The sequence below is a fragment of the Triturus cristatus genome, chromosome 9, assembly GCF_964204655.1.
Source record: "Triturus cristatus chromosome 9, aTriCri1.1, whole genome shotgun sequence".
NCBI classification, from domain to species: Eukaryota; Metazoa; Chordata; class Amphibia; order Caudata; family Salamandridae; genus Triturus; species Triturus cristatus.
Genome location: NC_140592.1, coordinates 1254663232 through 1254687727, shown reverse-complemented (window position 1 = coordinate 1254687727; position 24496 = coordinate 1254663232). Strand labels below are relative to the sequence as shown.

Sequence of the window (24496 nt, the reverse complement as noted above, 5' to 3'; positions counted from 1 at the left end):
AACAGCACAGTCTCAGGCATTGCTAGGAAGAGGACAGGCAGCAGGCAAACAGGAAACTTTATGGCACTGCACATACAGGCTGCAGACCAGTAGCAAAGAAAATGGCACTGCCCATAAGAGGGCAGGCTGGAAACCGATAGACCACTCCAAGGCACTGCACATACGAGGGCAGGCTGCAGACCAACAGCACAGTCCCAGGCACTGCATAGAACAGGACAGGCAGCAGGCAAATAGCACACTTTATGGCACTGCATATTTGAGGACAGGCGGCAGACCAATAGTACAGCCTGTGGCACATATGTGGACAGGCAGCAGACAAACAGTGCACTTCGTGGCACTGCAGATATGAGGACAGGCTGCAGAACTATTGCAAAGAAAGTGACACTGTGCATACGAGGGCAGGCTGCAAACCGATAGCTCACTCCATGACACTGCACATGCGAGGACAGGCTGCAGACCAATAGTACAGCCCGTGGCACAGCACAAATGCGGACAGGCTGCAGACAAACAGCACTGTTCATGGCGATGCACATATGAGGACAGGCTGCAGACCAAGAGCACAGACCACGGCACTGCATATACAAGGACACGCTACAGATAGGATATTACACTTCGGACTTTTTTTTTGTAGGCAGCATATTGCTCTTGTCTAGTGCGTAATTTAAATTGAGCAGCATCCAGGTGTTTATTACGTGGCACAATTGGGTTGGGGCTGAAGGCAGTGCAAGTTTCTCTCAGTGGGGCAGTACGGTGTTCAGTGGGGGAGAGGATGTGGCACCAGGGTCAGAGCTGCTGAATTTGGAACTGGAGAACCTGGTTCTGAAGGATGATTATAGCTAGATGTCTGTCCTGTCAGCACTACCTATAAAAGGGAGTCGGTGCACAGGACACAAGAGGAGGGTACCCAGGGAGCGAAGGGGGCTGTGTGACTGAAACCAGAGAGAGAAAGGGGCTGCGTGTCTTAAATCAGAGTGAAGGGAGCTGCGTGACTGAAACCAGAGAGAGAAAATGACTGCATGTCTTAAACCACAGAGTGAAGGGAGCTGCGTGACTTAAACCAGAGAGAGAAAGGGGCTGCATGTCTTAAACCAGAGTGAAGGGAGCTGCGTGACTGAAACCAGAGAGAGAAAGGGGCTGCGTATCTTAAACCAGAAAGTGAAGAGAGCTGCGTGACTGAAACCAGAGAGAGAAAAGGGCTGCATGTCTTAAACCAGAGAGTGAAGGGAGCTGCGTGACTGAAACCAGAGAGAGAAAGGGGCTGCATGTCTTAAACCAGAAAGTGAAGGGAGCTGCATGACTGAAACCAGAGAGAGAAAGGGGCTGCATGTCTTAAACCACAGAGTGAAGGGAGCTGCGTGACTGAAACCAGAGAGAGAAAGGGGCTGCATGTCTTAAACCAGAGTGAAGGGAGCTGCGTGACTGAAACCAGAGAGAGAAAGGGGCTGCATGTCTTAAACCACAGAGTGAAGGGAGCTGCGTGACTGAAACCAGAGAGAGAAAGGGGCTGCGTATCTTAAACCAGAAAGTGAAGAGAGCTGTGTGACTGAAACCAGAGAGAGAAAAGGGCTGCATGTCTTAAACCAGAGAGTGAAGGGAGCTGCGTGACTGAAACCAGAGAGAGAAAGGAGCTGCGTGTCTTAAACCACAGAGTGAAGGGAGCTGTGTGACTGAAACCAGAGAGTGAAGGGAACTGCGTGACTGAAACCAGAGAGAGAAAACGAGACCCCTATATGTCTATTTGTATTAAATATATTGTGTAATATATATCTGAAAGTAATTTGATTATTTTAACATTAATTCCTATAGGGTGCCATTTTAAGTCCCTGCCATCATTATTTTCTATGGGGAGTGGGGAGGTTGCAGTAGCTCTGAGAGGTCGGTGTGGTGCTAGACTTACTCAAAGGCTGGGTTGGAGGAAATTTGCAACTGTTTTGTGGTCTTATGTGTTGTAGTAACTTTAGAAGTGTAGTTAGTAGAGAGCAATGGCCTTACTCTTTTGTAGGAGGCTGTTTGTACTAACCTGTTGATGAATACAGGCCCCAGCTAGGCCCGCAGGACACAAGGGTTCGCTCTCCTGTAATGGAATCTATAAGGAAGTTGGCACGGAAACTGCAAAGTACAAAGACAGCATTTATTAACCCTTAAATGTGGTCCTACAATCCACACAACACTCTTCAGTATTGCATAGAGTAGCACAAAGAACTTGCGTACACAGTCCCCTTTTATACACAACAGAGGGGCTCATAAGTGGGTGGATACAACATGAAGCTGAAGAACATTACCATTTATGGTCATTTTCGATACTGAATCAATATGTGGGCGGAGCTAACATAACATAACATAACATGTGTATTTGTAAAGCGCACGTTCACCCCAGCAACGGGGCATCTTGGCGCTGAATAACAGATGTATATTGTTACCCAACTCAATGGTACTCATTTTATCGACCACAAATGGATGAGAGGCTGAGTGGACCCGCCGGGATTTGAACCTGTGACCATGAGGTCGAACACAGGCCCCTGCAGTGGATGCATTAGCCCACTGAGCCACCAGACACACTCCTTGAGTCCGCGAAAACATGGTCAAGCAAGGCTAACTGATAACAGATGTGGTCAAGTCTGGGCATGTGCCAGATGGACAAAGGAGCTATTTATAGACTGTTACTAGGCAGAGTACAAGAGCAACTAACACAGAGGTTGGACTCTTCTCGTGGGGAACACGTGGAAGCATAACAATACAAAATGGAGTCCGAACTTCGGTCAACATAACAGAGAAAACATGATCTATAAGAGGGGAATTAATGTCTTTAGTAAATGCTTAATCACATCGTTGTTTCAATTTACAACAGACGACCCTTTCAGCATTTACTGAAGACATCCGGCTTGTTAGAATAATCATCATATATGTCAATCGTCATCATTTCTTCAACTTCTTTAGCTAAACGTTTCTGGTGAGCAACATCGGCAATAGCTTTCTTATCAGGGATACAGATTGATACACATAATGAGCAGAGTAAGGGACCACACTGAACGCAGATACAGCATGAAAACAGAACCGCTACAATAATGCAGAGACCAGTTAGAACCTTCCATCCCCAGGCAGTAATTAACGCCCAAAACCATCCAGAAAAGGACCAAGTGCCGTTTTCCGTATGGATCTCAGCTGCAATCTTATGCAGTTTATTGATGGCATTATAAACTGATGGCGTATGATCAGGGATGAACACACAACAGCTACTTCCAATAATTTTACATGCTCCTCCTCTATCAGCTAGCATAACGTCTAATACCATACGATTCTGCAATGCAACAATTCTAGTAATCTGCAATTCCTCCGTAAGATTCCCAAGAGCAGCAGCAGTCTGATTTGTCACAGCTTCTACCACTCTCGTTAACCTTCGGATCTTCCTACTGTTCAGGGCAGCTCCAACAAAGAAAAACAGTCCTAAGTTAAAATCAATATACTGTTGCAGACTGGTATCAGTCTGATCTACATCATCAATTGATAAAGTACGTTTATACCTATTTACAGTCACATTATTCAATAATTTCAGATCCTTATGATAAGATGCGGGTGCTAGGAATACAGGAGGTAATAGGAATGATACATAGCATACCCCAGACCACCCAGCTGGCAGACGGTAGTAACCTTTATTTCCACACACAAAATACGTATTATGGGAGGCCAAGAAGGTACTATTGTTCAACCCATCAATATTCAAAACAGTAATACAATCACCAACAGGAATAAAACCCACACTCTGGACACACAGGTCCGCTTGAGCTTGTGCTACTTGAATTACAAACTTGTCCTTTCCCACAGCGTCTCTTGTGTTCGTAAAGATGTAGGGAATGGATTCATTGTCTGGTCGGTACTCTTCCCACTCCCAAATTGTCCCATTCGCTTGTGGATACCCATTCTTGTCTTGATGGCATTCTTTATTAAGTCTAAAAAGCAATCGTCCCACTGTCGGTTTCCGTGTGGCAAAAAGCAAAGTATACCATGCTCTACAAGAGCCATTATGAGAGAAAGGGAGTGGTATAAATGGCGTTCCTCCTTTCTTCTGATGAGCTGGCATCATCCCACATATCCAACAGTTCGTAGCATTCGTAGCAACGTGGGTATGATGCAGCATCTGGATGAAAGTGTTATTCAAGTAAGATTGTCGATGCTTCAACTCTTGATACGGTAATGTATAAAAGTAGTGCTCCTCAGGCACCGGAGTTGTCAACACAAGAATCTTCCGAGCGGGAGTTACATCCTCCACGAACCATGTGGTTATCCCAACAATGGCTACTGTCAACATGAACCCTAATGCACAAAGGATTTTCTTTTTCTCCATGTCAAGGTAAAAATGAATCCCAATATCTTCCTGAAACTAAAAGTCTGTCAGAACTCTTCCCCTTGGGCAGCGGTTGATTTCTTCACCAGCGGGCCAAGACGGGTGTCGCTACACTAATGCAGGGCTGATTCCCCCCCCCTTGCCTCATCGGCTCTCCGTTTCACTAACCCAAGGGCCGTTCTGACAGTATGTCCCGGTACTGAAAAACTCACTTCCTTGGTCGAAGATGATATCGCCTTCCTCCAGGAGTCGCGTGGTCCGGAAAGAGCTCCTCAGTGGCGTTTGGCTCCGCAGCACGGCCTGTCTCTGCAGCCAAAATTTCTCGTTGATCAGTCAGCACGGCAGGTTCCACCAATCCGGGCGGCACCTTCCTACAGTGCAGAGAGTGGATCCAATTCTTTCGATTGGAGACTCGCACAGCCGTCCTCGTTGCGAGGAGGACCTGCTCAGGGCCCACCCATCTCGGCTCCAAACTGTTCGTTCTGTCGAAGACTTTCACCATGACATGGTCACCGGGCCGGAGACCATGTCCTTCACCGGTAGACCGATCAGGGAGCGCCTCTCGGACCTGTTGATGAATAGAAACCAAGTTATCCGTTAACTGTGCCAGATAATCGTTCATCATTACACAAGGTACATCATACACAGCCTTAGGTTTTGGTGGACCCCAAATATTCATTGGGCGTCCAAAAACAATTTCGTAAGGTGTAAGGCCAGTTCGAGAGTGTGGTACCGATCTAATTGACAATAACGCCAGTGGCAGAGCGTCTGGCCAAGTCAAAGACGTTGAAGCTTGAATTTTAGCGATCTTAAGCTTCAGTGTACCATTATACTTCTCAACTAGGCCTGCAGACTGAGGGTGAAACACGGCGTGGAACTTCTGAGTGATGCCTAGGCCCTTCAAGACATACTTTATAACATCCGCTACAAAGTGAGGGCCGTTATCACTCCACAGAAGTCTACAGACGCCATATCGAGGGAAGAACTCTTTCAGCAGCAGCTTCGCAGTAGTCATTGCAGTATTGTCTTTCGTGGGGTACGCTTCAACCCATTTGCTGAAAGCGCAGACCACTACTAGAACATACTTCAGATTGTTACAGCGCTCAAGCTGGATGTAATCCATCTGTAAGACCTCGAAGGGCGCAGTAGGTGTCACAAACCCTCCTGCTGGGGTTCGAGTACCCTTTCCTGGGTTGTACCTCAGGCAGATCATACAGGTCTGCACCACCCTCTTCGCTGTGCTAGCAATCTCTGGATGCTCCCAGACTTGGGTAAGCAATTTCGCAATTGCGGAAGCTCCAACATGTGCTAGCCCATGTGCCATCTGAACCATAGGCTGTACAAAAGCCGTGGGTAATTTCCATCTATCCATCTGCTTATTTCTCCAGCAACCCTCGTCATCCAGTTCCCCCTCGCTAGCCCATTGTTCCCGCTCTTTGTCAGAAGCGGTCCTTTGCATTTCTCGCACTTCCTCCTTCGCATCATGCCATCTTTCCACCTGTGACTTTACTACATACACGGCAGTAGTACCGGGCTGCATCGCAGTTTCCCGTGCTACTCGATCTGCCAACGCATTCCCTTCTCCAACTTTGTCAACTACTTTCCTATGGGCGCTACACTTAACGATAGCAATTTTCTTTGGGTATGTCAATGCGGTTAAAAGATTGTGAACTAACTCTCCATGCATTATCTGTACTCCATGTGACGTTAAAAACCCTCTCTCCTTCCAGAGTAGGCCGAAGTCATGCGCTACTCCGAAGGCATAGCGGCTATCTGTATAAACATTCACACATAGTCCTATACTGAGCTCACATGCTCGTGTTAATGCTATCAGTTCCGCTGCTTGAGCTGATTTCTGTGGTATGCGTGCTGTCTCCACTATCGTTTGCAATGTGGTAATCGCATACGCTGCTGAAGTCGTACCATCTGGTAGCTTCAGGCATGATCCATCCACCCACAGTTCTCCATCTACATCTGGAAAGGGCGTATCCTGGAGATCAATACGACCCTTTGTTTGTTCCTCAGTCACGAGAATACAATCATGCGCTTTCCGCGCCTCAGGCTGGGTCTCGGGGTATGGCAACAATGTTGCCGGGTTTAACGTTACGCACCTTTTTAACGTAATATGAGGAGCCAAAAGCGTCAACTCATATCCCGTTAAACGGGCGCTAGTCAAATGCTGCGTCTTCGTTTGATTGAGCAGGGCATCGACAGCATGGGGGACTAATACCAACAGCTTATGGGATAACACAATTCCCTCACTTTGGCGTATTGACACAGCTGTCGCCGCAACCGAGCGAAAACACCCCGGTAATGCTCGGGCGACAGGATCAAGTACAGCCGAAAAATATGCACAAGGGCGCTGCTTATCGCCGTGCATCTGCACTAAAACTGACAATGCACATCCATCTTTCTCATGCACATACAACGAAAAGGGTTTTGCATAATCAGGGGTCCCTAACACTGGTGCCGAACAAAGGGCCTGTCGTAGTTGCTGAAAAGCAGTATCACACTCATCTGACCAAGGGATTGGGGTAGGCGTGTCCTTTGTCAAAAGGGCTAACAATGGCTTAGCTATGTGTGAAAACCCCAATATCCACTGTCTACAAAAAGAAACAAGACCCAGAAATGCACGCACATCCTTCTGTGTGGACGGTCTCGGTGTATCCAGAATTACTTGGATACGATCCGGTGTGAGTGCACGTCCCTCCTTAGACAAAAGGTGACCCAAATAAGTCACCTTTGGTCTACAGAATTGCAATTTCTTCCTAGATACCTTATGATTGTGGAATGCTAAAAAGGAAAGTAAGGATAACGTACTTTTTTCACACAACTCCAGGGTGTCAGCCGCCAGCAAGATGTCGTCGACATATTGAATGAGGGCGACACCCTCGAGCAGAGCAAAGGAATCCAATTGTCGTTTCAAAGCCTGACTGTAAATGCTAGGGCTTTCTGTGTAGCCCTGGGGAATCCTACAGAAACGATAAGATCTATTATTCAATGTAAACCCAAAAAGATATCGGCTATCAGGGTGAATGGGAATGGAAAAGAAAGCGTTCTTCAAATCAATCACTGAGAACATGGTCGCCGTAGGCGGGACCAAGGTAAGCAACGTCGTGATATCGGAAACCACTGGGTACTGAGGTATCACGATCTTGTTCACTTCTCTCAAATCAATTATAAACCGATAAACTCTGGCATCCGTATCCTTTTTCAGTATGGGAAGGATCGGACTGTTACAAATGTTGTAGGGGACTTCCTCCACTACCCCTACCGCCATCAAATCCTGCACTATCTGTAGGAGAGCCTCCTCGCCCTCCTGGGAAATACAGTACTGTGGGAGGCGTGGTAACACCGCCCCCTCCTTGACGCTAATGTGGACCGGTGGAATCACCATTTGTCCCACATCAGTATCCGAAGTTGCCCACAAAGCACGAGGGAGGGTAGCAGCGCATCCTCTGACATCGTACACATTCGTTCTGATCGGGGGTAATTGTCATTCAATATTACCCGTACACCAGCAGGGGAGCAACGGATCGTAGCCCTAAAATGCTTTAACATATCAAGACCCATAATGTTGTCCGGTGTGTACGGGGCAAGCAGAAACGGACAGGGTGCAGAAAAAGAATCAAGCTTAAACATGAGGGGCTGTGAAAGAGGGCTTCGGGAGAGTGTACCGTCAAACCCTACCGATGTGACCATTAAGCCGGATGGGGGAGCCCCCGGAACCAATTGCTTAGACAGTGCACTACGTGTCGCTCCTGTATCCACTAGGAACTGATCAGTAGAGCCCAAAACCTCAGCCGATACATAAGGACCCTTCTGATCAACCGGCACCTCAACTGATTCTAACCCCCATCCAACGCATCCCTATGCATGCTGAGAGTCATGGTACCCCGACCGGTCAATCCCCGACGCTTGGTACTGATGCTGGCGATCGAAAACATTTGATCTATCTCGGTGCTGCCCAGCAGAGTCAAAACGAGCCTGGTCGTTCGAATTCCCTCGGAAGTTGGAGAAACCCCCTCTACCTCGCGGGCCACCATAGGTATGCCCCTGACGCGATGCATGCAACACCGGGCAATCCCTAGCCCAATGACCCGATTGCTTACAATACGCACATTGGTTCCTATTTAAATCAGATCGGCCCGAGGGAGGACCATAAGATCCTCCCCTACCTCTATTACTACCCCGCCGGGGCGGGCCATAGACTTGTGCCAACATCACCTTTGTTTTCAAATCTTTCGATTTCTTTTCCTCCTGGCCCTTTGCTTCTTGCTCCTGACGCTCATAATACTGGGCGATAGTCAGGAGGGCCGTCGGTGTAGCGGAGGACCAAGAACTCTCGCTCGCTTTTAAACGGGCCGCAACTGCCGGCAGCAGATTAGCCACATATTTATCCACAAAAAGGTGGCGGCCCGTATCGTCAGTAAGCGACTGGCCACTAAAATCATGAAACGTCTCCTCAAAGGGCGTAAAGAAGTCCGCAACTGACTCGTCAACTTTCTGTTTACATGCAGCTAACATATTCCAATCAATCTTTTTGGGGGGGATAATTGTCTTCAGCTTAGCCACAATAGCAGCGGGGAGATCTAAAATACTCTGAGGCGGTTTCTGCGCGGGCTTCCGCTCTCTATCCTCATCCTCAAGGTCAGACCACCGGGCCTTAAAGGCAACTACATCATCTACCTTTCGGACAGATCGCCACATATCCGGTGGTAGAATAAGGCCAAAGAACAAATCGATATCTGCTAAAGTCATAACACAAGAATTCAAGGCCCCCTCGACTTCTTCGTAGAAGGCCGCTGGATTCTTGCGGGGGTCAGGCAGCGCATTCTTTAATGCCATCACATCAGCTCTATGCCACGGAGTATAAACCCAATTATACACAAAATATCCCTTAGCATCGGCGGAGGTAATGTCCGAGCTAGTCCCCGCTCCTTTAGGAGGAACATACAAAGGCGCCGCCTCGCGCATTGGCTTAGCATGCACTAGATCGCTCTTATCTGATTGAGAGGTGGATGAGTGGCCTTCTGCGGTACACGAATCCGACTGCGTCTCCTCCCCTGCTCGTTGGCGCGCTTTTTCTCTATGGGCCAGCACCGCGTCCCGCAAGGCGAATAACCGCCGAGCCGTATCAGGAGCCTTAGAGGGAGAAAAAAACACCATCATGCAATGCTTTAGCATCCGATGTCACTTCTTCAGGCTCAAAGACACTAGAATATTTCCGAAAAGCAGCAATCACTTCCTCAGCGAAATGGTTCAAAAAATACAATCTCTCTCTATCCTGCCACGACCCCCAAGTATGGAACAATTCATCCACGGACACCTTACCCTTAAGTGCACGGAAGGAAATTTGCCGAAGCTCAGCCATATGCTCAGCCGATAACATGGACCGCGTATCTACCTTGCCCGGACCCGGGACGGAATCTTGTGGCCTCGGAGCAGATGCGCCAACATAAGGGGGCGGAGAGCGATCTAGTAAATAAAAATCATCATCAAGATTATTAAGGACAGGGTAAAGTGGCTGCCGAACAGCATATTGACCCGAAACTTGTAGCCTACGCTCCTTCTCTTGCCTGTCCGTCTGCTCTCTGTCCTCCCGACGCTTTGCTTCCTGTGCTCGCACATGATCATTCTTCCGTTGTTCTTTATCAAACAGCGCTTTCTCACGCTTCTCTCGCTCACGCACCTCCTTCACCCACAACCGCACACACTCAAACATATCCTGACGAGCACGCCGCTTACACATACACTGTTCCACATACTCAATCTTACGTATATCAAACGATCCATACAAAGGCCATCGCAACTCAGGATCTTTTTTTGTATATTTCCTCCATACTGTGCTGTACATTATGGAAGAAAGACCATGCTTCACATACATATCCCTATTAGGAGTCCCCTCTGGGGGAGCTGGAGCAGATTCCTCGAGGTTCAACCGGTTTCCGAAACAGCAACACCACTTACGGAGTGCGCTGAAAGCAGGCATGCTCAGAAATAATGCAAAATATGCAGTATTATAGAAAAATGGCACTTAATCGTTGCGCCGTTCAAAGTTACACAGCTCCGGAGAAATCTCTCCACATTACCTGCCTATATGTGTTGCAACGCATATATTTTCACAAAGACAAATACAAAATATGACTAGTCATCACAAATCAAACTCAAATAGCCAGATCAGGCTTCAAAAACTCGGAGCAAGTACCGTACACCGGTTCTTACCAATCAAGAGTCCAGATTCCAACTGCCAAGCTCCACAATCGCCCAAACGGCTTTCACGGCAGGACCGACAGAAGAGGTCTCAGTCGAGGACCGGCGCCACCCAGACGGTCAGCTCGGAAGGGAAGGAAGAAAAACCTCGGGATGCCAGGGCTAAGACGCCGCTGGCAGTGATCACGTCCCCGGTCAAATTCCTCACCTTCGTCGCGACCAGTCCTTCGAGCATCCGAGTCGCCGATGAGCCCCACGTGACGGGCGCCAATTGATGAATACAGGCCCCAGCTAGGCCCGCAGGACACAAGGGTTCGCTCTCCTGTAATGGAATCTATAAGGAAGTTGGCACGGAAACTGCAAAGTACAAAGACAGCATTTATTAACCCTTAAGGGTGGTCCTACAATCCACACAACACTCTTCAGTATTGCATAGAGTAGCACAAAGAACTTGCGTACACAGTCCCCTTTTATACACAACAGAGGGGCTCATAAGTGGGTGGATACAACATGAAGCTGAAGAACATTACCATTTATGGTCATTTTCGATACTGAATCAATATGTGGGCGGAGCTAACACACTCCTTGAGTCCGCGAAAACATGGTCAAGCAAGGCTAACTGATAACAGATGTGGTCAAGTCTGGGCATGTGCCAGATGGACAAAGGAGCTATTTATAGACAGTTGCTCTTGTACTCTGCCTAGTAACAAACACAGAGGTTGGACTCTTCTCGTGGGGAACACGTGGAAGCATAACAATACAAAATGGAGTCCGAACTTCGGTCAACATAACAGAGAAAACATGATCTATAAGAGGGGAATTAATGTCTTTAGTAAATGCTTAATCACATCGTTGTTTCAATTTACAACACTGTCTCTGCCTAAAATCCTCCTTACTCCTCCCTAACGAACTTCCAATTAGTAGTAAGTATTCCCCATTTTTTCAGTCCCACCCCGGTCCCTCACACATATACTACTAAGTAGTAAACTTACATGTGTGAGGATCTCCCCATAGTAAAGATAGAAGAGGTGAAGAGTTACACCTCAAGGATTGTGACTGACATTTTGTAGTAAGTAGTACGGCTGTAGAGCTATTTCATGTACTACAAAATGCAGTTAACGCATAGGGCCCGGTGACCGGTGTTATGCCCGTATCGCATAAGCCGAACAATAAGAAACAGGTGCATTAAATGTGACTACGGTTTCCACTGACCTGTTGTCTAGACTAGAGCAAGGCTTAGAACGAAGCCTTAGGTCACCAGAGGGGCTCCAGAGGGTCTGTGTGTGGGCCCTGGCACTGGAATAAAAGAGGGTTTTACAGGGCAGAGGGTCTGTGTGTGGGTCCTCGCACTGGAATAGAAGAAGGTTTTACAGGACGGAGGGGCTCGAGCGGGTCTGTGTGTAGGCCCTGGCACTGGAATAAAAGAGGGTTTTACAGGGCAGAGAGGCTCAAGAGGGTCTATGTGTGGGCCCTGGCACTGGAATAAAAGTGGGTTTTAGAGGGCAGAGGGGCTCGAGAGGGTCTGTGTGTGGGCCCTGGCACTGGAATAAAAGTGGGTTTTAGAGGGCAGAGAGGCTCGAGAGGGTCTGTGTGTGGGTCCTGGCACTGGAATAGAAGAGGGTTTTACAGGGCAGAGGGGCTCGAGAGGGTCTGTGTGTGGGTCCTGGCACTGGAATAGAAGAGGGTTTTACAGGGCAGAGGGGCTCGAGAGGGTCTGTGTGTGGGTCCTGGCACTGGAATAATAGAGGGTTTTACAGGGCAGAGGGGCTCGAGAGGGTCTGTGTGTGGGTCATGGCACTGGAATAATAGAGGGTTTTACAGGGCAGAGGGGCTCGAGAGGGTCTGTGTGTGGGTCCTGGCACTGGAATAGAAGAGGGTTTTACAGGACAGAGGGGCTCGAGAGGGTCTGTGTGTGGGCCCTGGCACTGGAATAAAAGAGGGTTTTACAGGGCAGGACAGAGGGGCTCGAGAGGGTCTGTGTGTGGGCCCTGGCACAGGAATACAAGAGGGTTTTGCAGGGAAGAGGGGCTCAAGAGGGTGTGTGTGTGGGCCCTGGCACTGGAATAAAAGAGGGTTTTACAGGGCAGGACAGAGGGGCTCGAGAGGGTCTGTGTGTGGGACCTGGCACTGGATTAAAGTAGGGTTTTACAGGGTAGGACAGAGGGCTCGAGAGGGTCTGTGTGGGCCCTGGCAGAGGAATACAAAAGGGTTTTGTAGGGAAGAGGGGCTCGAGAGGGTCTGTGTGTGGGCCCTGGCACTGGAATAGAAGAGGGTTTTACAGGGCAGGACAGAGGGGTTCGAGAGGGTCTGTGTGAGAGCCCTGGCACAGGAATACAAGAGGGTTTTGTAGGGAAGAGGGGCTCGAGAGGGTCTGTGTGGGCCCTCGCACTGGAATAGAAGAGGGTTTTACAGGGCAGGGCAGAGGGGCTCGAGAGGGTCTGTGTGTGGACCCTGGCACAGGAATACAAGAGGGTTTTGCAGGGAAGAGGGGCTCGAGAGGGTCTGTGTGTGGGCCCTGGCACTGGATTAAAATAGGGTTTTACAGGGTAGGACAGGGGGCTCGAGAGGGTCTGTGTGGGCCCTGGCACAGGAATACAAGAGGGTTTTGCAGGGAAGAGGGGCTCCAGAGGGTCTGTGTGGGGGCCCTGGCACTGGATTAAAAGAGGGTTTTACAGGGTAGGACAGGGGGCTCGAGAGGGTCTGTGTGGGCCCTGGCACAGGAATACAAGAGGGTTTTGTAGGGAAGAGGGGCTCGAGAGGGTCTGTGTGTGGGCCCTGGCACTGGAATAGAAGAGGGTTTTACAGGGCAGAGGGGCTCGAGAGGGTCTGTGTGTGGGTCCTGGCACTGGAATAGAAGAGGGTTTTACAGGGCAGGACAGAGGGGCTCGAGAGGGTCTGTGTGTGGGCCCTGGCACAGGAATACAAGAGGGTTTTGTAGGGAAGAGGGGCTCGAGAGGGTCTGTGTGTGGGCCCTGGCACTGGAATAGAAGAGGGTTTTACAGGTCAGGACAGAGGGGCTCGAGAGGGTCTGTGTGAGAGCCCTGGCACAGGAATACAAGAGGGTTTTGTAGGGAAGGGGGGCTCGAGAGGGTCTGTGTGAGCCCTGACACTGGAATAGAAGAGGGTTTTACAGGGCAGGACAGAGGGGCTCGAGAGGGTCTGTGTGTGGGCCCTGGCACAGGAATACAAGAGGGTTTTACAGGGCAGGACAGAGGGGCTCGAGAGGGTCTGTGTGGGGGCCCTGGCACTGGAACGGAGAGGGTTTTACAGGGCAGGACAGAGAGGTTTGAGAGGGTCCGTGTGTGGGCCCTGGCACTGGAAAAGAAGAGGGTTTTAAAGGGCAGGACAGAGGGGCTCGAGAAGGCTGTGTGTGGGCCCTGGCACCGGAAAAGAAGAGGGTTTTACAGGGCAGGACAGAGGGGCTCGAGAGGGCTGGATGTGGGGCCTGGCACTGGAATAAAAGAGGGTTTTACAGGGCAGGACAGAGGGGCTCGAGAGGGTCTGTGTGGGGGCCCCGGCATTGGAATGAAAGAGTGTTCCGCAGGTGCAGGTACAAGACTGACCTGGGGCTCCACAACAGCCTTGTGTGGGTCCTGACAATAGAATATATTCTCCGAGCGAGTTATGTGTTCGGATTCTATCGCTGAAATACCCGACACATGAACGCTGCACTGGTGGAGACTGAAGTGGGCCACAGGACTGACACCAGCCGTGCTGCAATACAGACCTGAGGTGCATTGGCAGAGCTGGGTGTGCGCCACAAGACTGACACCAGCCGGGCTGCACTACAGACCTGAGGTGCATTGGCGGAGCTGGGTGTGGGCCACAGGACTGACACCAGCAACGCTGCACTAAAGCCCTGAGGTGCATTGGCAGAGCTGGGTGTTGGCCACAAGACTAACACCAGCCCTGCTGCACTACAGACCTGAGGTGCATTGGCGGAGCTGGGGGTGGGACACAGGACTGACACCAGTCGTGCTGCACCACAAACCTGAGGTGCATTAGCGGAGCTGGGGGTGGGACACAGGACTGACACCAGCCGTGCTGCACTACAGACCTGAGGAGCATTGGCGGAGCTGGGTGTGGGCCACAAGACTGACGCCAGCAATGCTGCACTACAGACCTGAGGTGCATTAGTGGAGCTGGGTGTGGGCCACAAGACTGACACCAGCTGTGCTGCACTACAGACCTGAGGTGCATTGGCGGAGCTGGGTGTGGGCCACAGGACTGACACCAGCAATGCTGCACTACAGACCTGAGGTGCATTGGTGGAGCTGGGTGTGGGCCACAAGACTGACACCAGCTGTGCTGCACTACAGACCTGAGGTGCATTAGTGGAGCTGGGTGTGGGCCACAAGACTGACACCAGCTGTGCTGCACTACAGACCTGAGGTGCATTGGCGGAGCTGGGTGTGGGCCACAGGACTGACACCAGCAATGCTGCACTACAGACCTGAGGTGCATTGGTGGAGCTGGGTGTGGGCCACAAGACTGACACCAGCTGTGCTGCACTACAGACCTGAGGTGCATTGGCGGAGCTGGGTGTGGGCCACAGGACTGACACCAGCAATGCTGCACTACAGACCTGAGGTGCATTGGTGGAGCTGGGTGTGGGCCACAAGACTGACACCAGCCGTGCTGCACTACAGACCTGAGGTGCATTGGTGGAGTTGGGTGTGGGCTACAGGACTGACACCAGCCACGCTGCAATACAGACCTGAGGTGCATTGGCGGAGCTGGGTGTGGGCTACAGGACTGACACCAGCCATGCTGCACTACAGACCTGAGGTGCATTGGTGGAGCTGAGTGTGGGCCACAAGACTGACACCAGCCGCGCTGCACTACAGACCTGAGGTGCATTGGCAGAGCTGAATGTGGGCTGCAGGACTGACACCAGCCGCGCTGCACTACAGACTGGAGGTGCATTGGCAGAGCTGAATGTGGGCTGCAGGACTGATACCAGCCGCACTGCACTATAGACCGGAGGTGCATTGGTAGAGCTGAATGTGGGCTGCAGGACTGATACCAGCCGCACTGCACCACAGACCTAAGGTGCATTGGCAGAGCTGGGTGTGGGCCACAAGACTGACACCAGCCGCGCTGCAATACAGACCTGAGGTCCATTGGCAGAGCTGGGTGTGGGCCACAAAACTGACACCAGCCGCGCTGCAATACAAACCTGAGGTGCATTGGCAGAGCTGGGTGTGCTCTACAGGACTGACACCAGCCGCACTGCACTACAGACCTGAGGTGCATTGGCAGAGCTGGGTGTGCGCCACAAGACTGACACCAGCCGGGCTGCACTACAGACCTGAGGTGCATTGGCGGAGCTGGGTGTGGGCCACAGGACTGACACCAGCAACGCTGCACTAAAGCCCTGAGGTGCATTGGCAGAGCTGGGTGTTGGCCACAAGACTAACACCAGCCGTGCTGCACTACAGACCTGAGGTGCATTGGCGGAGCTGGGGGTGGGACACAGGACTGACGCCAGCCGTCCTGAACTATAGACCTGAGGTGCATTGGCGGAGCTGAATGTGCTCTACAGGACTGGCACCAGCCGCGCTGCACTACAAACCTCAGGTGCATTGGTGGAGCTGGGTGTCGGCTACAGGACTAACACCAGCCATGCTGTACTACAGCTCTGAGGTGCATTGGTGGTCCTGGGTGTGCTCTACAGGATTGGCACCAGCCGCGCTGCACTACAGACCTGAGGTGCATTGGTGGAGCTGGGTGTGGGCTACAGGACTGACACCAGCCATGCTGCACTACAGACCTAAGGTGCATTGACACAGCTGGGTGTGGGCTACAGGACTGACACCAGCCGTGCTGCACTATAGACCTGAGGTGCATTGGCGTAGCTGGGTGTGCTCTACAGGACTGACACCAGCCATGCTGCACTACTGATCTCAGGTGCATTGGTGGAGCTGGGTGTGAGACACAGGACTGACACCAGCTGTGCTGCACTATAGACCTGAGGTGCATTGGCGGAGCTGGGTGTGGGCTACAGGATTAACACCAACCGTGCTGCACAGCAGCACTGAGGTGCATTGGTGGAGCTGGGTGTGGGCTACAGGGCTGACACCAGCCGTGCTGCACTACAGACCTGAGGTGCATTAGCGGAGCTGGGTGTGGGCTACAGGACTGACAACAGCAGTGCTGCACTACAGACCTGAGGTGCATTGATGGAGCTGGGTGTGGGCTACAGTAGTGACACCAGCCGTTCTGCACTACAGACCTGAGGTACATTGATGGAGCTGGGTGTGGGCTACAGGACTGACACTAGCAATGCTGCACTACAGACCTGAGGTGCATTGGTGGAGCTGGATGTGGGCTACAGTAGTGACACCAGCCGCGCTGCACTACAGACCTGAGGTGCATTGGTGGAGCTGGATGTGAGCTACAGTAGGGACACCAGCAATGCTGCACTACAGACCTGAGGTGCATTGGTGGAGCTGGGTGTGGGCCACAAGACTGACACCAGCTGTGCTGCACTACAGACCTGAGGTGCATTGGCGGAGCTGGGTGTGGGCCACAGGACTGACACCAGCAATGCTGCACTACAGACCTGAGGTGCATTGGTGGAGCTGGGTGTGGGCCACAAGACTGACACCAGCCGTGCTGCACTACAGACCTGAGGTGCATTGGTGGAGTTGGGTGTGGGCTACAGGACTGACACCAGCCATGCTGCAATACAGACCTGAGGTGCATTGGCGGAGCTGGGTGTGGGCTACAGGACTGACACCAGCCATGCTGCACTACAGACCTGAGGTGCATTGGTGGAGCTGGGTGTGGGCCACAAGACTGACACCAGCCGCGCTGCACTACAGACCTGAGGTGCATTGGCAGAGCTGAATGTGGGCTGCAGGACTGACACCAGCCGCGCTGCACTACAGACCGGAGGTGCATTGGCAGAGCTGAATGTGGGCTGCAGGACTGATACCAGCCGCACTGCACTATAGACCGGAGGTGCATTGGTAGAGCTGAATGTGGGCTGCAGGACTGATACCAGCCGCACTGCACCACAGACCTAAGGTGCATTGGCAGAGCTGGGTGTGGGCCACAGGACTGACACCAGCCGCGCTGCAATACAGACCTGAGGTCCATTGGCAGAGCTGGGTGTGGGCCACAAAACTGACACCAGCCGCGCTGCAATACAAACCTGAGGTGCATTGGCAGAGCTGGGTGTGCTCTACAGGACTGACACCAGCCGCACTGCACTACAGACCTGAGGTGCATTGGCAGAGCTGAGTGTGCGCCACAAGACTGACACCAGCCGGGCTGCACTACAGACCTGAGGTGCATTGGCGGAGCTGGGTGTGGGCCACAGGACTGACACCAGCAACGCTGCACTAAAGCCCTGAGGTGCATTGGCAGAGCTGGGTGTTGGCCACAAGACTAACACCAGCCGTGCTGCACTACAGACCTGAGGTGCATTGGCGGAGCTGGGGGTGGGACACAGGACTGACACCAGTCGTGCTGCACCACAGACCTGAGGTGCATTGGCGGAGCTGGGGGTGGGACACAGGACTGACACCAGCCGTGCTGCACTACAGACCTGAGGAGCATTGGCGGAGCTGGGTGTGGGCCACAAGACTGACGCCAGCCGTGCTGCACTACAGACCTGAGGTGCATTGGTGGAGCTGGGTGTGGGCCACAGGACTGACACCAGCAATGCTGCACTACAGACCTGAGGCGCATTGGTGGAGCTAGGTGTGGGCCACAAGACTGACACCAGCTGTGCTGCACTACAGACCTGAGGTGCATTGGCGGAGCTGGGTGTGGGCCACAGGACTGACACCAGCAATGCTGCACTACAGACCTGAGGTGCATTGGTGGAGCTGGGTGTGGGCCGCAAGACTGACACCAGCTGTGCTGCACTACAGACCTGAGGTGCATTGGCGGAGCTGGGTGTGGGCCACAGGACTGACACCAGCAATGCTGCACTACAGACCTGAGGTGCATTGGTGGAGCTGGGTGTGGGCCACAAGACTGACACCAGCCGTGCTGCACTACAGACCTGAGGTGCATTGGTGGAGTTGGGTGTGGGCTACAGGACTGACACCAGCCACGCTGCAATACAGACCTGAGGTGCATTGGCGGAGCTGGGTGTGGGCTACAGGACTGACACCAGCCATGCTGCACTACAGACCTGAGGTGCATTGGTGGAGCTGGGTGTGGGCCACAAGACTGACACCAGCCGCGCTGCACTACAGACCTGAGGTGCATTGGCAGAGCTGAATGTGGGCTGCAGGACTGACACCAGCCGCACTGCACTACAGACCGGAGGTGCATTGGCAGAGCTGAATGTGGGCTGCAGGACTGATACCAGCCGCACTGCACTATAGACCGGAGGTGCATTGGTAGAGCTGAATGTGGGCTGCAGGACTGATACCAGCCGCACTGCACCACAGACCTAAGGTGCATTGGCAGAGCTGGGTGTGGGCCACAAGACTGACACCAGCCGCGCTGCAATACAGACCTGAGGTGCATTGGCAGAGCTGGGTGTGGGCCACAAAACTGACACCAGCCGCGCTGCAATACAAACCTGAGGTGCACTGGCAGAGCTGGGTGTGCTCTACAGGACTGACACCAGCCGCACTGCACTACAGACCTAAGGTGCATTGGCGGAGCTGGGTGTGCTCTACAGGACTGACGCCAGCCGTACTGCACTATAGACCTGAGGTGCATTGGTGGAGCTGGGTGTGCTCTACAGGACTGACACCAGCCGTGCTGCACAGCAGACCTGATGTGCATTGGTGGAGCTGGGTCTGGGCTGCAGGACTGACACCAGCCGCACTGCACTACAGACCTGATGTGCATTGGCAGAGATGGGTGTGCTCTACAGGACTGACACCAGCCGCGCTGCACTACAGACCTGAGGTGCATTGGTGGAGCTGGGTGTGCTCTACAGGATTGACACCAGCTGTGCTGCACTACAACCCTGAGGTGCATTGGTGGAGCTGGGTGTGGGCTACAGGACTGACACCAGCCATGCTGCACTACAAACCTGAGGTGCATTGGCGGAGCTGGGTGTGCTCTACAGGACTGACGCCAGCCGTCCTGAACTATAGACCTGAGGTGCATTGGCGGAGCTGAATGTGCTCTACAGGACTGGCACCAGCCGCGCTGCACTACAAACCTCAGGTGCATTGGTGGAGCTGGGTGTCGGCTACAGGACTAACACCAGCCATGCTGTACTACAGCTCTGAGGTGCATTGGTGGTCCTGGGTGTGCTCTACAGGATTGGCACCAGCCGCGCTGCACTACAGACCTGAGGTGCATTGGTGGAGCTGGGTGTGGGCTACAGGACTGACACCAGCCATGCTGCACTACAGACCTAAGGTGCATTGACACAGCTGGGTGTGGGCTACAGGACTGACACCAGCCGTGCTGCACTATAGACCTGAGGTGCATTGGCGTAGCTGGGTGTGCTCTACAGGACTGACACCAGCCATGCTGCACTACTGATCTCAGGTGCATTGGTGGAGCTGGGTGTGAGACACAGGACTGACACCACCTGTGCTGCACTATAGACCTGAGGTGCATTGGCGGAGCTGGGTGTGGGCTACAGGATTAACACCAACCGTGCTGCACAGCAGCACTGAGGTGCATTGGTGGAGCTGGGTGTGGGCTACAGGGCTGACACCAGCCGTGCTGCACTACAGAACTGAGGTGCATTAGCGGAGCTGGGTGTGGGCTACAGGACTGACAACAGCAGTGCTGCACTACAGACCTGAGGTGCATTGATGGAGCTGGGTGTGGGCTACAGTAGTGACACCAGCCGTTCTGCACTACAGACCTGAGGTACATTGATGGAGCAGGGTGTGGGCTACAGGACTGACACTAGCAATGCTGCACTACAGACCTGAGGTGCATTGGTGGAGCTGGATGTGGGCTACAGTAGTGACACCAGCCGCGCTGCACTACAGACCTGAGGTGCATTGGTGGAGCTGGATGTGAGCTACAGTAGGGACACCAGCCGTGCTGCACTACAGACTTGAGGTACATTGACGGAGCTGGGTGTGCTCTACAGCACTGACACCAGCCGTGCTGCACTACAGACCTGAGGTGCATTGGCGGAGCTGGGTGTGGGACACAGGACTGACACCAGCCGTGCTGCACTACACACCTGAGGTGCATTGGTCGAGTGGAGCTGGGTGTGGTCTACAGGACTGACACCAGCCGTGCTGCACTACAGACCTGAGGTGCATTGGCGGAACTGGGGGTGGGACACAGAGCTGACACCAGCCGTGCTGCACAGCAGCACTGATGTGCATTGGTGGAGCTGGGTGTGGGCTACAGGACTGACACCAGCCGTGCTGCACAGCAGACATGAGGTGCATTGCCAGATCTGCGTGTGGCCTACAGGACTGACACCAGCCGTGCTGCACTATAGACCTGAGGTGCATTGGCGGAGCTGGGTGTGCTCTACAGGACTGACACCAGCCGCGCTGCACTATAGACCTGAGGTGCATTGGCGGAGATGGGTGTGCTCTACAGGACTGACACCAGCTGTGCTGCACAGCAGACCTGAGGTGCATTGGTCAAGTCGAGCTGTGTGTGGGCCACAGGACTGACACCAGCAATGCTGCACTACAGACCTGAGGTGCATTGGCGGAGCTGGGTGTGCTCTATAGCACTGACACCAGCCGTGCTGCACTATAGACCTGAGGTGCATTGGTGGAGCTGGGTGTGCTCTACAGGACTGACACCAGCTGTGCTGCACTACAGACCTGAGGTGCATTGGTGGAGCTGGGTGTGCTCTACAGGACTGACACCAGCTGTGCTGCACTACAGACCTGAGGTGCATTGGCGGAGCTGGGTGTGCTCCACAGGACTGACACCAGCCGTGCTGCACTACAGACCTGAGGTGCATTGGCGGAGCTGGGGGTGGGACACAAGACTGACACCAGCCGTGCTGCCCTACAGACCTGAGGTGCATTGGCGGAGCTGGGGGTGGGACACAGGACTGACACCAGCTGTGCTGCACTACAGACCTGAGGTGCATTGGCGGAGCTGGGTGTGCTCTACAGGACTGACACCAGCCGCGCTGCACTACAGACCTGAGGTGCATTGGCGGAGCTGGGTGTGCTCTACAGGACTGACACCAGCCGCGCTGCACTACAGACCTGAGGTGCATTGGCAGAGCTGGGTGTGCTCTACAGGACTGACACCAGCCGTGCTGCACTACAGACCTGAGGTGCATTGGCGGAGCTGGTTGTGGGCCACAGGACTGACACCAGCCGTGCTGCACTACAGACCTGAGGTGCATTGGCGGAGCTGGGTGTGCTCTACAGCACTGACACCAGCCGTGCTGCACTACAGACCTGAGGTGCATTGGCGTAGCTGGGTGTGCTCTACAGGACTGACACCAGCCGTGCTGCACTACAGACCTGAGGTGCATTGGCGGAGCTGGGGGTGGGACACAGGACTGACACCAGCCGTGCTGCACTACAGACCTGAGGAGCATTGGCGGAGCTGGGGGTGGGACACAGGACTGACACCAGCCGTGCTGCACTACAGAACTGAGGTGCATTGGCGGAGCTGGGGGTGGTACACAGGACTGACACCAGCCATGCTGCACTACAGACCTGAGGTGCATTGGCGGAGCTGGGGGTGTGACACAGGACTGACACCAGCCGTGCTGCACTACAGACCTGAGGTGCATTGGTGGAGCTGGATGTGGGCCGCAGGACTGACCCCAGCCGTGCTGCACAGCAGACCTGAGGTGCATTGGCGGAGCTTGGTGTGGGCTGCAGGACTGACACCAGCCGTGCTGCACTACATACCTGAGGTGCATTGGCGTAGCTGGGTGTGCTCTACAGGACTGACACCAGCCATGCTGCACTACAGACCTGAGGTGCATTGGCGGAGCTGGGGGTGTGACACAGGACTGACACCAGCCGTGCTGCACTACAGACCTGAGGTGCATTGGTGGAGCTGGATGTGGGCTGCAGGACTGACCCCAGCCGTGCTGCACAGCAGACCTGAGGTGCATTGGCGGAGCTTGGTGTGGGCTGCAGGACTGACACCAGCCGTGCTGCACTACATACCTGAGGTGCATTGGCGTAGCTGGGTGTGCTCTACAGGACTGACACCAGCCGTGCTGCACTACAGACCTGAGGTGCATTGGTGGAGCTGGGGGTGGGACACAGTCCTGGAAGATAGGGGGGTCCTACATATGAAGAGGAAAAGCCGGCAATGCCTGGCACCGAGTACCTGCTCTTCTTTACTTTGAAAGGGAGGGTAACAGCACCCCTCAGCAGTAGTAGGGGCAGCACTTCTAAAGGGAGGGTGCTCTTGGACAGAGAGTAGGTGCACCCCTAAAGTTGCATCTGCTGCATGTCAGACAATACAGACACGTGTACTTGTCGCGCCGCTGTCATTCACAGAATGCGACCACCATTCTGTTCCTCTAAATTCACTGAAAGCGGGTGCACCTCACTAGCCGCCCCCCCCCCCCCCCGCCCCTGCCCCGCCCCTGGGAAGAAAGCTTTGATTGCAGTGCCACCCCTCATTCACTCCCTTCCCCCCCCCCCCCCCGGACCCCTCCCCAGAGTGTGTGAAACGCCGACCTATTACTTTCCCCTGAATTTACCCCCTCCCTGGGGGTGGGGGACGGCGGCGGGGGGCTGCGAGCTCCCTCTGCTCCGATCCGATGTGTGAAGGGAGGGGTGAGAAACAGATGGGGCCCGGTGCTCAGGTTACCTGTGACAGCCGCGCATCTGCCGGGCTGCCCACCTCCGAGACGGGGGGAGAGGCCCGAGGAGCCGGGGCTGGGGGGCCTGGCAGTGGGCGACAGGGCTGGAAGATGGGGTGGGGTGAAACTGGGGGATAATGTATTAATGTGAAAAGGGGGCAGTGAGGGCCCGCTAGTGTGTGTGCGTGTGTGCGTGTGTAATGTATCTATGTGGAAAGGAAGCAGGACTGGTGTGGAGCACGGGGGTGTATGGATGTGGAAAGGGGTCAGGGAGGGTTGCTCTGTAGTGGGGCTGGGGCTAATTCCTCCAGAGTCTCTATGTTTCAAGAGATACTGATTGTAAGACCTATGCAATGAGACAAATGTAAATGGACAATATAAAGGAAGAGCAGGCTCTCAAAGGTGTTCTGATGTTCAATGTAAGCAAGAGCGCGCAGTGCCTCACGCAACAATCATACCTAGGTTTTCGAGCGGGACCCGCACCCAAGATGGATCCACACAGCTGGATGGTACCGAGTACTACAGAATAGAGAAGTATGTCCTTCTCAGTCTCTGTCGGTCAAAGAACAAACATGAAAACCACATGAGTGACAAAGATAAGCGGATAAATGCCCTAGTAAGATAGTCATAATGCCGGGGGACAAGGTGGCTAGTGTGTAGAAAACTCACCGAGTTTACAAAAGAGATCAAATGGAACTTGATGGTGAAAATACTAACAAAATCCTTAAAAGGTATCCAAGACCTATGGAAGGCAAGTAAATATATATAGGTGTAAACGCCGTGGTGAGTACATTACAAAAATGGGTAGAGGCAATGGGTAAAACATGCCGACGGCTTACCGCGTATATCACCATCCAGGCCTCGGCAAGCGGGGTCCCTCAATACGGTACTGGCGGCGTGAACGCCCAGACTCGATCCGCCCTGTTAAAATACCGCGCGGAAATGGATGCGAGGTCACCTGATACGGGCCGGAGGAGCCCATTCATGGAAATAGAAAACAAAAATGGGTGCGTGTAGAGAGCTAGTGGAAGTCTCACTAAAAAGTTTGGCCATCTTAGCAGAGTGCTGGGAGTATGAAGATACCAATGAGGCGCTAGCTATGTAAAGATCCGCACCGATGGATTATCGTGCGGAGAGGGCTAAAATAATGTATTGCACATCGATGGACTCCTATCCTAGGATACGGAAAAATGAATAAAATACCAGAACTCCAGGCAGCACAGATACAAAATGCATAATGA

General features: G+C 53.1%; 1 protein-coding gene across 1 annotated transcript in view; it reads right to left on the bottom strand.

Annotated features, from left to right (window-relative positions):
* The window catches only part of LOC146799709 (uncharacterized), a 28621-nt gene extending 4439 nt beyond the window's left edge, over positions 1-24182 (bottom strand). Inside the window, exons 1-2 of the mRNA XM_085627359.1 lie at positions 24095-24182; positions 2021-4910 (exon numbers count right to left, since the gene is read on the bottom strand). Of these exons, the coding sequence (XP_085483485.1) occupies positions 2858-4342 (1485 nt within the window). The 5' untranslated portion in view covers positions 4343-4910; positions 24095-24182 and the 3' untranslated portion in view covers positions 2021-2857. The remainder of the gene's footprint in view (positions 1-2020; positions 4911-24094) is intronic.
* Between the last annotated feature and the right edge of the window lie 314 nt (positions 24183-24496).